General features: G+C 40.6%; 1 protein-coding gene across 2 annotated transcripts in view; it reads right to left on the bottom strand.

The window, feature by feature from the left end:
• Nucleotides 1–720: 720 nt before the first annotated feature.
• Nucleotides 721–14,289, bottom strand: part of CFAP206 (cilia and flagella associated protein 206) — a 15,836-nt gene continuing 2,267 nt past the window's right edge. For both annotated transcript variants that reach the window (XM_081857087.1, XM_081857088.1), the window contains exons 3-13: nt 12,821–12,904; nt 11,470–11,560; nt 10,698–10,886; nt 9,029–9,187; nt 7,930–8,138; nt 6,627–6,746; nt 5,525–5,723; nt 3,560–3,700; nt 2,592–2,785; nt 1,582–1,725; nt 721–995 (exon numbers count right to left, since the gene is read on the bottom strand). In XM_081857087.1, the coding sequence (XP_081713213.1) occupies nt 765–995; nt 1,582–1,725; nt 2,592–2,785; nt 3,560–3,700; nt 5,525–5,723; nt 6,627–6,746; nt 7,930–8,138; nt 9,029–9,187; nt 10,698–10,886; nt 11,470–11,560; nt 12,821–12,904 (1,761 nt within the window). In that variant the 3' untranslated portion in view covers nt 721–764. The remainder of the gene's footprint in view (nt 996–1,581; nt 1,726–2,591; nt 2,786–3,559; nt 3,701–5,524; nt 5,724–6,626; nt 6,747–7,929; nt 8,139–9,028; nt 9,188–10,697; nt 10,887–11,469; nt 11,561–12,820; nt 12,905–14,289) is intronic.

The following is a 14,289-nucleotide window of genomic DNA, read 5'->3' as shown; positions in this document are numbered from 1 at the left end:
CTGCACTACAGTATCATACGTACGCGCTATTAATTTGTGATTTGTATATAGCTATAGATCTCTCTCACACACATATATAAAGAGCTTTTATATGTAATTGCTAATTTTGTTTTCTTTTTAACCCCCCAAGCCACGCTCTGCCACTCACTGCCGCCTCCAGCTTGCTGTAGCAATATAGGGATAACGGGCTGTACTGCCGGGAATTTCTTAAAATGTTCAAATGAATACGCAAAATATTTTCAATGCAAAATGATACCCAACTTAGGAAAAGTCTGGACTTTGCCGCTGCCTTTGGTTTCCAAGCAGGAAACACCGGCATTAAAATTCTAGATTTCTTCACTACTTTACAGTCAGGCCTCAAGGAACCAGAATTTCAGTGTCTTTAGCACAATTACAGTCATGCGAAATATTTCTTAAGATGAAATCCAAGACCAAAGGAAAAGTGAATTTCCCGTTGTCCCCTCAAAAAGAAGGAAAAAAAAGGTGTTCAGAATGGGAGGGCTAATTGCTAAGATTGATACAGGATAGCTGGGAGCATTGCATGGTGAGGAATAGCAGTCCACAAATATAGCTAGTACTGCACCTTCCAATACAGGACGCTACAATGGGACAAGGCTGGGGATAGAAGACTCAACTTACCCATGATACCTTTCATCTGGCCCCATTAATGATACAAAGATTGCCTTTGAAATAATAGAACAAAGAATGAGACACAATTAATTTGTTTTTTGTTTTTAAAGTTTATTTATTGAAGGACTTGTCATTTATGTTTCATCAACTGCTCTTGTTAAGTTGATTTTGATCATGCGGGTAGTTGGAGGTGTTCCTCCACGGAGACCAGCCAGGAAAATCTGAGGCTTGGGTACATTAGTATTGCTTTCTCGCTTGGTCTGTGTGCCATTATCCTTCAGTGGGTACACCTGGCTGCAGTTGTCCCTTCTCATGTGACTTAGATTGGTCTGCACTGAGTGAGTTAGCTTTTGACGCAAGTTTGCCTGAATATAAAAAAACAAAGATAAAAGAATAATCACAGTTGCATTTAACATAATGTGAGTTTATGTTAAATGATTGCACTGCCTGAAAGACTTATAAATTATTTATACTTTCTTATCAAGGGTGGATTGAATAAACTGATCAAATTCTAGGATGTGTATAAAGCCTATGTTGACAATGAACTAGCAAGGGGAAAGCACTTTCTGTTTCTTTGGTGCAAGATCAAGTCTTCTTTTTGTTTGCCTAGGCATTTTATTTCATTTTACTGCCACTGCCTGCTTCATAGGTTTGTTACCTGTCAGTTTTATTGTTATAAAGGATATGTGATGTTTATATATTTATTTATATTATCATTATTGTACACCACCCAGACACGATGAAGGGAAGTTTAGACATTTAAAAGTAACAAAGTAAAAGCTTCAGCATGAATGTTGCACTATGCTATTCCAGACAAAGCTGAGAACAAAAGATGGAGGGGCTAAAAAATTTAAGGTCAAATGCATGGAGTTAAGTCTGAAAAGATCTAAGAGATAATGTAGTTATTTGTAGTTTGTCTGAACTAGTCTCTCAAATCATGTTGACACAAACCAGTTTGATGGCTTTTCTTCTCAGTTCCCATTCATTCCACTCATAGTTCTTCACAATATTTGGTGGCAAAATATGGACGTCCGTCTGAGTACTGGTGTCACATTTTGTGATGGGTTTCATACTCTTCTTGTCTTTGGCTCTGATCTGTAACAACAACAAAAAGGAATAGCTATTTTTTATTTCCACATTTTCACCTTCCAAGCAAGCATTAGATAAAAACTAAAAGCGAAGATATATTAGCACACTTCCAGATGGGGCTGTTTGGAGTGTTGAGTGTACTGAACCAATGCATCCAACAACCACAAGCCACTCTGGAACTGTGCTATTCCCCATGCTAACTGCAGCTAAACCCACAATGAACTAGTAAGGACAAGACACTGCCAAAACAAGAAATGTGGCACCAACCTTACGCATTAAGAAGTACCTCTTCTTTGAGTTACTTCCTGATCAACTTCCTGTATTATTAAAATGGTAGCTATATTGCTTTTGGAGCATAAGAACACAGGAGCCTGCTTCATCGGGCCAATGGCCCATCTAGTCCAGCATCCAGTTCTCACTGTGGCCAACCAGAAACCTATGGGAAGCCCATAACCAGGACCAAGCACAAGAACACTCTCCTCTCCTACGGTTCCCAGAAGCATACTGCATCCAATAGTTGAAAAAGAACATAGCCATTGTGGTTAGTAGGCACCGATAGCCTTGTCCTCTATAAATTTGTCTACTCCCGTTAAAACTATCCAAGTTGGCAGACATCACTACCTCCTGTGGGACAGAACTCCATAGTTTAACTACATGCTGTGTGAAGGACTAGTTTCTCTTATCTCTTCTGTATCTTCCAACATTCAACTTCCTTGGATATCTACACATTTTGAGAAGGAGAAGAACTTTCCTCTATCCACTTTCTCCATGCTATGCGTAAGTTCTATCATATTGCCTCTTATTTGGCTTTTCTCTAGAATGAAGCTTTCTTGGAGTGGCCTAAATAGGTAAAGGATAAATGTGTTGAATACCTGAGAATAAGGGGCAAGGGATTCAAATTGCTGATGAAGTTCAAGCAGCTGAATAAGCTCTGCCGATTCCTTTGCTTTTTCTGCAATCATCTTAACGCATTTCTCTGGATTCTTGGCAAAATTATATGCCGCTTCCTTGGAACTAAAGGCATAGTATTTCTCCCGAAACTTCAGGATTCCAACAGCAAGGTTCGCTGATAACAAAGCGCAAAAGAACACAGGATTTCTTCATGACATTCCTGATGCAGATTATAGTGTTTTCACTTCTGAAATTAAGAATGGCTCTAGTGTCTAACCTGTCTGAAAATTCAGTCAACTTTAAATCATGCTCTCCCCCAGCAAATCACTTTCTATGAACTAAGAACAAGACTAAAGTATTTCGTAGCTAAGCCTGCATGATGTGGATTACATCAGTAAAAATAGTAATACCCTTTTAAAAATTGCACTGTTAAATTCTAGTTTCTTTGCTGGACAAACAAATACAAATTTATGCTTTGAATGGAATTCTAAACAGGGTGCTGTTAAAGCAGTGGAGGCTCCGACATCCCTCTTCTCTCCAACCAAGAGAATTAGTCTCCAATAGATCTCTTTCTGGCACTGATTGGCTTTGCCCTTTTGTCTTGTTGATATGTCTTCTTTTCGATTATTTCTCTGTCCCAGCTACCATCGATCACTGTGTATACCAATTTTCTAATTCCCTTCCTCAGATTTATCTCCCGCCTACCAAATGCTTGTCACTGTTCCTTCCCTCCCCACATTCCTACTGCCTCAAATTCTTCTCCATCTCCATTTTTAAGCCAAGCCCCAGTAGTTTGGGTGGCAAGCTCCTTATATGTCAGGTATTTTTATTTTATTTATACACCAAACTTCTATAAAACTAAAGCAAGGCAGTCTACAACTTAAAACATAATATGAAGCAGTAAGAATGCTCTTAAAAAGCAAACGGGACTTATCTACAAATGGCAAACCTGGGATAAGAAGACCATCTTTCACGGCAAAAGTGTAAGCACAAAACCCATGGTACTGAATTTGCACTTGGCTGAAATTAATGGTGGTTTCTGGGAAGAGCCATTCTTCTACGGTAAAGTCAGCGGGATTTACTTTGCTATCTGAAATATATAAAAAACAGCAGCTTAGGATATATTTTCAGAATCAGAAAATGTGCTTCCAGACAGGTATTTATTGCAGGAGAAAATTGCTTATGCATGCAGATTTTTATTATTATTATTAGTTGCAATGTCCACACAATATTGTTGGTGTCAAAATGACAGAGTATATTTCCCCCACCCCCCAGCATTTAATCAAGATGTTCCCTTTCTGGGGGGGAATATGATGTTAAAAACCTGTTGCCAAGGACCCATTTGCTGTATCTCAATAACCCATTTGCAACATTGAGGTCCCACCTAGAAACACCCCAGATCATACCCATGTATACACATGGTTACTGGGGAAGGTTGAGACCACTGAATCCCATGGCACAAGTACCTAGTGAGGTACTGAATAATCTAGTATTTCATATTAGGTGGGAAGGTTCAGGGCAACTTTTATTTATTACTTATATCCACAATATTGGCCCTCAGAACAGCTCACAAAACATTTATTCTAAAACATATTCCCCCCCCCCCAAAAAAAAACCAGTAACACAATTCATCTAGAAAGATGTGGCTATAGTGTGGCCTAGGAACAGTTTGCAGCACAGGGGGTTTTGATACTGCATTTTATTTTTTCTATTTTAATTTTCTGAGAGCAACCCAGAGAACATATGTTATTGGGCAGGCATACAAATTTTTATTTATATCCCGCCCTCCCCAGCCGAAGCCGGGCTCAGAGCGGCTAACAACAGTAAAAGTAACACAATTTACATAAAATCCACAATCTATTAATTGAAATACATTCTAAAATCAATTAATTCTAAAATCAATTCAGAATCAAATTAATAGCAACCATTGGGCTAGAGTTCTATGAGGATTACCAAAGCAGGGGGTCAGACTGTACCTTGGCCAAAGGCCTGATGGAACAGCTCTGTCTTACAGGCCCTGCAGAAAGATTTCAAGTCCTGCAGGGCCCTAGTCTCTTGTGACAGAGCATTCCACCAGATCGGGGCCACAGCCAAAAAAGCTCTGGCTCTGGTTGAGACCAGCCTAACCTCCCTGTGGCCTGGGACCTCCAAGCTGTTTTTGTTGTATGGTCCTTCGTGGGACATACCAGGAGATGCGGTCCCGTAGGTACGAGGGTCCTAGGCCGTATAGGGCTTTAAAGGTTAAGACCAGCACCTTAAACCTGATCCTGTACTCCACTGAGAGCCAGTGCAGCTGGTATAGCACCGGGTGAATGCGATCCCACGGCGAGGACCCCGTAAGGTGTCTCACCGTGGCATTCTGCACCCGCTGGAGTTTCTTGGCCAGTCTCAAGGGCAGCTATATATATATAGCCGTAAGTGCATGACACATGGTAAAGGCAAAAGGTAAAGGATCCCTGGATGGTTAAGTCCAGTCAAGGCAACTATGGGGTATGGCGCTCATCTTGCTTCAGGCCAAGGGAGTTGGCGTTTGTCCGCAGCTTTCTGTGTCATGTGGCCAGCCTGACTAAACCGCTTCTGGCACAACGGGACACCATGACAGAAACCAGAGCGCATGGAAACACCGTTTACCTTCCCACCACAGCAGTACCCATTTATCTACTTGCATTGGTGTGCTTTTGAACTGCTAGGTTGGCAGGAGCTGGGACAGAGCAATGGGAGCTCACTCCATTGTGGGGATTCGAACCGCCAACCTTCCAATCAGTAAGAGGCTCAGTGGTTTTTATGGCACATGATACTTATTTAGCAATAAAACGGAAGCTCTAGCTCTCAAAGGGCTAAGAATCTGAAGGTAGCAAGAGTATTCCATGGACTTTATACATTAATTCAAAATGCATAATTATGGTTTTAGTACCAGCACTTTCTTTTAACCTTTCCTCATCAGTTTTTACAATAATATCTTCAAGAAGAGATTCCATCACATCTTCTGGAAAAATCAGTGAGTGGGCTCCTAGGAACTGCTGGAGATTGATAGTCAAATTATTGAGGAAACTCAGCACCAGGATCTCGTCTTGAAAACTGGTCCAAAGGTTAGAAAGTGCAATAAATATAGGCTGGGAGGGGAAAAAAACAAAGAAATGGAAGTTGTATTTGCAAAATTATGCTGCCTGCTTGCCAAAAATATGTAGTCTGCTGTTCTTTATATATACTCCACAGGTGAGGAGACAAAAGTAGGGGGTGCAATTCATGATCTTAAATCCTAACAATTTTAATTGTAAAGGGTTTTTGAAGGAATATTTACACTCTCTCCTCTCCTTAACATGCATCCCTGATTTCTTTGTTATTTCTAGCACAGCATAGGACCAAAGACTATCACAGTGCCAGGATATATACTCCTTGTATACAATAAAGCAATAGATTCCTCTGATGAAAGTTAAACAGAGAACAGGGAATTTTCATGCTGTTAAATTGACAGCATGTACAAACCTACAGAACTTACAGTACTTTCTTTTTTAGCAGCTCTGTACAAACCCACAAATCTGTACAAACCTACAGAACTTACAGTACTTTCTTTTTTAGCAGCTCTGTGTAAAATCCTAGAGACAAACTTGCTACGATGACAGATCTGATGTCCTGCAGGGTTTTTTGTTTTAAATAAAGCTGCATGAAGATGCTGGGTGGGTTAATTCTCCCCTGTCCCTGTAATGGATTATTTTCCCAATCTGAATGCCCCACCCCAATATGCTCTATGGTATCATATGGGCACCTGTATGCTTTGTTGTATGTAGCAAATAATAGTTCCTGGGGGCAGTTGAAATTGGGAAAACATCGGGAGGGGAGGGTCAAGACCCCTCTCTCAGCACTATCAACAAGCTCAAAACTCCCTTGGACCAGCTGAACAGAAAGGCAAGGATCCAGGCTCTCTCTGTCTCTCGGTGTAAAAGAGGTCTGTGTCACTAACTCAGCACACAAACACAAGCTAGTCCTTTTTACATTCTAGCAATTTAGGAACTTACATAAACCAGAGATGTAGGCACTGCTGTCTTTGCCTGAACAATACTTTTTAAGTGCTCCATCTGTGCTACAAACTGCTTCTGCATCATATCAACTTCTTGTGCACATGTGATCACATCAGACTGAAAAGACAGCATACAGCAGATTACCAATGGAAATTCAGGACATTTCCACAGTTCATTGAATTTACCACATCTACCTTAGCTCGTTGAGTGGCCTTGAGGCAGTCAGTATCTCCAAGCCTAACCAAAGTCCCAGGGTTGTTGTGAGGATAAATAATGGGACAAAGCAGGGGCAGGGAGAGAACCATGTATGCCATCTTGAGCTCTTTAAATGAAATATGGGATGGAATACACACACACACATATTGACAATCTCCAATTAGATTCTCAGTCATCTGGACATGTACTCCTATATTGCTATGTACTGCAGAGAATGACACTTCTTTTCCAAAGTGCACGAAAGAGAGTTCAGTCCAACTTGGAACCTTGTACAATTCTCTACCAACTAAAAGTTGGTTTCTTAAATTGAACCTGCCCCTCCCCACTTGGCTCTTCTTCATCTGGTGGCAACATAGTTGGGAGGGGGCGGCTAGCTGTGCCAGGGAGGTGAATTAATGATGATGATGATGATGATGATGATGATGATGATGATAATAATAATACAATTTCTATACTGCCCTTCATCCAAAGATCACATGGCAGTTTGCAATATAAGAATATAAGAACACAAAAATACATACCAAAGTGACAAACGAAAACAATACTCCCCACCGCCACAGTTTAAAAGGCCACAGATTGTTTAATTAGCCAAAGGCCTGGGAGAAGAGGCATGTTTTTGCCTAGTGTCTAAAGATATGTACCAAAGGAATGATAATCAACTGAAGCCTCCATGAGAGGTCCAGAGGGTGGCAACATGAAAACAGGCCTTTTCTATGGTGGCTCCCTGTTTGTGGAATGTTCTCCCCAGGAAGGCTCACCTGGCTCCTTCATTACAGATCTTTAGGCACCAAGCAATAACATTCTTCTTCAACCAGGCCATTCACTGATTAAACAGTCTGTGGCCTTTTAAATGTCTCAGGGGAGTGGGTGGATTATAGGTGGTTTTTTGTTTTGTTTTGTATTTGGGTTTTTAATTTATTTTTTATGTTGCAAACTGCGACATAAAAATCTGTGATCTTCAAATGAAGGGCAATACTGTATATAAATTTAATAAGCATAGTTATAAGTATACAAAAAGCTTACGGGCACAATCAATGTATATGCCAGCATTCTAGAAGGGATGCAAAGTATAAAACAATCTTACCAGAATGATGCAGAGGAAAGCCTCGTGTTGTCTCACGTTGTACAGGACTTCTTTTAACATTGTCGTTTTAAGTTCTATCTCAGCATTTTGACTCAGGTGCATCATTTCAATCAAGGCTGTGTACTGGTATGCCAAATCCTTGGAAGCTTGCAGTTCTATTTCTATATGGTGGTTGGCTGCTGGGATAGCTTCATTCAGAATAGCTGGTACTGTTGACACAGGGTTGGTTTGAAACATATAGAAGAGACATGGCAGTAATTACCGTACTAAGCATGCCAACCTCAAATTCAGTAACTAACCACAAGCATTTCCCCCACCTATTTCTGTCTATAATAAACAGGGCTGACATCCGAAGAGATGCATGGAGCCTTCCATATGAGCGCACCAAGGCTTTTGTGGGTTCCCTTCCTCTTGAAGCCCCTTGCATGCCCTGAAAGGTCTCTCTTGAGGACTGAGAGAACTCAGAAGAGCATCCAACATACCGTAGTTTGAATGACTGCAGAAAAGACTGGGCATCTGCAAAAGGACTCTTAAGCACACATTGCTGGCATCTTTGGATCCTGGTTTGGGTCAATAACCTTTTAAAAGTACTGGGTTTTAGTCAATAAACTATCATATGTTAACTGACTTTTCCACCTTGCTTCTCCTAGTTCCAAAAATAAGCATCTGAAGTAGTATGTTGTCACCTCTGAAAGCTCACACTATTTTTCTAATATGAAACTTATTTAAAGTTAGTCTCATGGTGAGACTAAAAAACATTTCTTTTTTCTCTCAGGGGGCTAACACGGCTTTCTATTTTATATAAATATATAAAAATCCTATGAAAGGCTTTACAACAAGCCAATTTAACAGAGTTTTTAATAGATAATACAGTACAGATTATCAATTTTGAAGATATTCAGTAAAGTTAACCTGCAGCTGAACAGCATGTTATCACATCTCATTTGGAAGATCAACTTAAATGCTGTATTTGCATGAAGCAATTCAGATGGGACTACTGGTGATCAGCCAGCACTGAGCATTTTTGCACATTTTAAAGTGGCTTAAATGGCTAATGCAGACACATCATCAAGTTTAGCACCTACTAGTATATACCTACACTCATCAATGCCTTCTCCTCCCTTCCCGCACTCCTTGTTGAATAGCCGAATTCCTGTGACAATCATGGTGAGCTCCTTCAACTGCCTCTCTTTCTCCTTCTTTGAAAGGGAGAGGAAAGCAGCAAGTTCTGTTTGAGGGAAGACACTCTGCAGGGCAGCTGTAAAATATTAAATGTGGAAAATGTCATACAAAAAAAAAAAAAAGGCAGACAACAGCTGTAACATCAAATAAAACAGAAAGGTGAGGGGACGAGACCACAATTTGTTCACATTGGGTTGCTTCCAGTCGGGGCTTCGTTTTGCAAATCAATCATTTAGGTATCACCAACAGGTAACTGGTGTGGGTGTATCTTACTGGATTTTCCATGGAAACACCCCTAGTATAGTAAGATACTTATTCACATTTGAGATCCCACTATGCTGGAGATCATGTCTTGAATCCTAAGAACTGTGAATGTTCTGTTTGTGGAATGGGAATTTCTCAATCTTTTTCTTCCTGTTGCAGCCCCCTTTGCATGCCCCCCCCCTCCTCTGGACATAGTTAAGTATAAAGTATTTTAACTTACCAAGAGCTATAAAATGCTAACTTATGACGGCTGAAGAGGATAATCAATAAACTAACACTCAACATAAACTGAAATCGTTATGGACAAAGCTACGTGTGTTAAACTGCCCCGCCCCCCTCTCTCTCTCTAAAAAAAAAAAAGTGTGTCAAGAGCCTCTACAGAATTTAGAGACTCTTAACACACTTTCCCCCTCCAGTATAAATGTCAGTAAATAAGGCCATTGGGAGACATTTGCTAATTCTGCGCTACTAATTCTCCTTCCAAGAGGTAAGAGTCTGAATAATTTGGACTTGGAGACTGAGGGGGTTAAGGACCTGAAGAGTGTAAGGAGGGATTAGAATGGAGATGAATGACATGCAAGAGTAAGTGGTCAAGGAATATCATCGGGGGGGTGGAGGCTTGGAGGGAAGTATGGAGTTGTGCAAGGCATTAAAGCAGACAACCAGACTCCAAGTTCTGCATGAACTACCTAGAATCTCAGGTATAGAATCTTGTATGCAGAATAGTATAATGCCCTTATCAGCAATTAGTTTGAATGGAAGGCCACAGTGAGTAAGGAGGTGAATGGCCAGCTTGGGCAGTTGTCAAGTGCCAAGAACCCCACCACTGCTCCCTTGACACAATACTTGTGACTTGGTTAATACACAGCACAGGGGCTGTGTCCTTCTGTCTGCATCCCTTCTTGCTGCGTTGAATGCTGCTTCAGAAGATCTCCATATCTTCAGGAAAGGGTTGGATGGTTGCTTGCATTTGGCCTGTTGGATATGTGAAGTGTCTTTTTCTGGCTCTCAGATTATGTTCTAGTCTCAGGCTGGTTTTGCTATCTGGAGCAGATATTTGTATACGTGCTTTTGAGTGTTTTCTTTGAATTTTTTTACCGGAGAGGTATACATACTCTGGATTGTTTCTAGATTTGCTGTGAACTGCCACAGGTACATACTGAGGCACAAAGGTAGCATACAAATACTTCAAAACAAAAGAAAGTAAAAAGACAGTCCCCCAACTAGCCACCGCTTGTTGCTCAGTTCCTATGCAATGACTACCACAGTAAAGTGCATATTGGCAAAACTCTTCACAGCATATATCTGAAACAGTTACCAACCAGTTGCCTCTCTAATGACCTTGATGTCTGTAGGGGATCCAAGGCCAGAGCGCAGCAGGACATAGCTGACAATTTTTCGATAAACACTTTCCAATTCCTCTCTGGTACGAGCACGGCTATCTGTAATTTCTCTGCCCACTGGAGCAAGGCGAGAATCCAAAACACGATGCTGTTCCTTGATTAACTCAACTAAGAGGAAACACAGAAGATGATACAAAAGCAAGTTATATCACTGGCACCACCTGCATGCTTCAGCAGACCACATAGTGATGCAGATTTCATTAGACTTGATAGTTTTTCAGTTACACATCAGTTGTAACCCCAAGGCACATAGGACTGCACTATGTAACATAATTGCACAAACTCAGTTGTACGTAAATTGAGACAGTGGAATGTATCGGTTCCATTTATTTGGTATAGGATATAACTTTTAAAAAACCACAAATGCACTTCCAGGATTTTAAATGCACAATAAATATTAACTGTTCTAATGTTAAGTAAATGTTGAATATTTTTTAAAGAGGCAATTTAATTTATAACCTCCTTATAGATTGCATCTCTTAGCATGTTCACATATTATTGGATTTGCTGTTTCATTGTATTACAGTACTATAAGTTTTCACATGTAGCAAGAATAGATACATTGCGGCTGCAATCCCATGTAAATTTACTAGACAACAAGTCCTCTTGAACACAGTGTGACTTCTGAATAAGCCTGCATAGGATTGTACCATCACCATATTCACATTAAATTACTCCACACATTGATTACCTCGACTGATATAGTTCATATCAAAATAAACTTGCATCTTAATAGTGTCCAGGGATGGATTGCTTGTGTCAAGCAGTCTTTCAATGGAAAGCTAAAAAGAGAAAATGTTGATGTAAGTTATTTCAAGCCCCTTAACTAATTATTAAAATAATATTACCGTTGGGCACCTGGAAACATTATGCTACAGAATTTATACATGTGAAACAGAATCCATCAGTTTAATAGTTTTAAAAAATAAGGTGCCCTTTGCTTAAACATTACTTGAGAAAACAAATTAAGGGGCTGAGAAGCACCACTGCAAGAACAAAATGTTGCGTTGCCATAATGTAGCTTCAAGACACAAAACGTTCATAGTTTTTGTAATTTACTTGTTCCTAAATAGCATAATAATTGGACTGCTGCGTGGAGTTGAATAATATGGATTAGATTTTTTGCTATTGCCTGATTCCAGGTGGCTACATGAACTTTGAAGTGCACATAGCTTCATGAAGCTACTCATTCTCAATACAGAGAGGAGGCAAGCAGCTCAACACACTCTAAAGCAGCAAATATGCAGCCCTCAGCCTTGAAACCAATAATCCCTTCTATACAAGCAGTCTCATATACCACTGCATGCAGCCTGTTGCTGCATAATACAGCAGCACTAGGCTGCGGACACACAGAGAGATTTGTTGCTTGAAATACTAGTTCACTAGTGGCAATGAACTAGTCTAACCACCTTCTTAAAATCTAACATATCTAACAACCTCAAAATCACACACGGGAGGCTTTCTTTAGAACAAAGCATTTTCATCTTTCAGGTGTCCTACACACCTCAAAAGGGCATGTATCACAGTTTGAAGCAATGATATATGTATGTAGTTGCTTCTAAAGCCATTTATGTGAGGCATATTTTAAATTCTACTTATTATGGCTGAATTCATTAAGTGTCATCTGCTCGCCAAATTTTCATTACATTTAAATCAAACGTTATATTTTGTATTCATCAACTGGGTGTACAAAATTATGATCCAATTGTGCAGGTTTGAAGAAGCAGTTGGGGGAGATTTTAACGTATAATGAGAAAATGGCCACCAGTCAAAGGTTTATCACTGATATGTGGCTTTAGATGGCTCTAAGAGAATAGGCTTTAAATGATTTTGTGGTCTGAAACGTAGGTTTTTATTAATTTGGTAAACACTATACACAAAACAATAATTTAGGTTGTAATCCTAAGTAGAGTTAGGCTGCTTAATTCCCACAGACTTCATGAGTTGCTTGAGAGACTGCTTTAATTTGTTGATAAGTCTTAGTAAGTTCATTGAAATCAGTATAAAAATAGTTAAACAAATGTTTAGATTCACAAAATTACCTTAATAAGTTTTTGCACATCAGCCTTTGTAAGGGTCCTGTCCACATTAAATCCATTCCTTGGATCCAATACAACAGCTTTCACCTATAAGTAAAACAAAACAAAAACAAAAAACACCAGGCTTCCAGTTAAATATTTATCTTGTGCTCTTAAAGAAATATTACTGCCAAATACAACCACAGAATAAAACAAATTAAATGTCCCAACTGCTCAAGGTTTCCCACTAAATGGCATTTCCCAGTTTAATTTAATAGGCATGAGGACTAACTTCCTGGTCCTAGCAAGCATACTTACTTGGAAATTTGAGCAAAATCAATGGGAACTAAAAATGATTTTTAAATATGCAATAAATGGTTCAGTGGTTAATTTATCATTCTATTAAATAAAATATAGAACAGAGCCCCAAAGGTACAGCCATTATGGTGGCCCTGGATAGAAGCAACCCAGTATGAGGTTTTATTCTGCTCTCAGTTCTAGCCTCCTTTAAAACATTGCTTGGAGAAGTGTGGTTGTGAGCTCCAGAGAACAAATATAGGGGCCTCATTCCCAGCACTTGAGGAAGTACCGTATTTTTCGCACTATAGGACGCACTTTTTCCCATCCAAAAATGAAGGGGAAATCTGTGTGCGTCCTATGGGGCAAATGCAGGATTTTGCTGAAGCTTGGAGAGCGAGAGGGGTCGGTGCGCAACGACCCCTCTCCCTCTCCAAGCTTCAGGAAGCTATCAGAAAGCCTGGGGAGCCCTGAAGCAGAGCGCCCGGCGCGCTGGGCAGACATCCGCAGCCTGGGGTGCCCTGTGGGAGTTCCCGCAGGGCTCCCAAGGCTGCGGATAGCAGCCTGCTGCATGGAGCGTGGGGCGCGCTGAAGCAGAGCGCCCCCCGCTTCGGGCAGACTTCGGCCAGCCCCACAAGCTCGGGGGACAGCGGGGAGGTGGAGCGCCGCCATACCGCTGTTCCCTGACCTGGTTTGGTTTCCCCGACCTGGTTTTGGGGGGGAAATAAAGGGGGGGAAATTTTCCTTTATTTCCCCCCCAAAAAACTAGGTGCGGCCTATGGGACGGAGCGTCCTATGGGATGAAAAATACTGTAAGTACAAATGTCATCATTACCTGCCCAGCTCAAGAAGCAAAATGCTAGAGTAGGTGTACTACTGTGGAAAGTACAAGAAGCAATGAGTCTTTCCCAGTCTGCAAGTGGAGGTGGAACACTGCTATTGCAGCTAGTAGCCTCTGAAAGTCATGAATACTCTTCTCAAACCATCCAAGTTGGTGGTCATCATTGCTTCACTTGGAAGTGAGTTCCTCAGTTTAACTATGTGCTGCGTGAAAAAGCATCTTCTTTTGTGTGTCCTGAACCTTTCAACATTCAGCTTCCTTAGTTGTCCATGGGTTCTAGAGTTCCAAGGGTTACCTGCATAACTCTTGTGTTACAGTGGTACCTCAGGTTAAGAACTTAATTCGTTCTGGAGGT

This window comes from Podarcis erhardii (genome assembly GCF_964252035.2).
Source record: "Podarcis erhardii genome assembly, chromosome: 3".
Lineage (NCBI taxonomy): Eukaryota > Metazoa > Chordata > Lepidosauria > Squamata > Lacertidae > Podarcis > Podarcis erhardii.
Note: the sequence above shows the minus strand (reverse complement) of the source record. Positions and strands in the feature narration are given on the sequence as shown.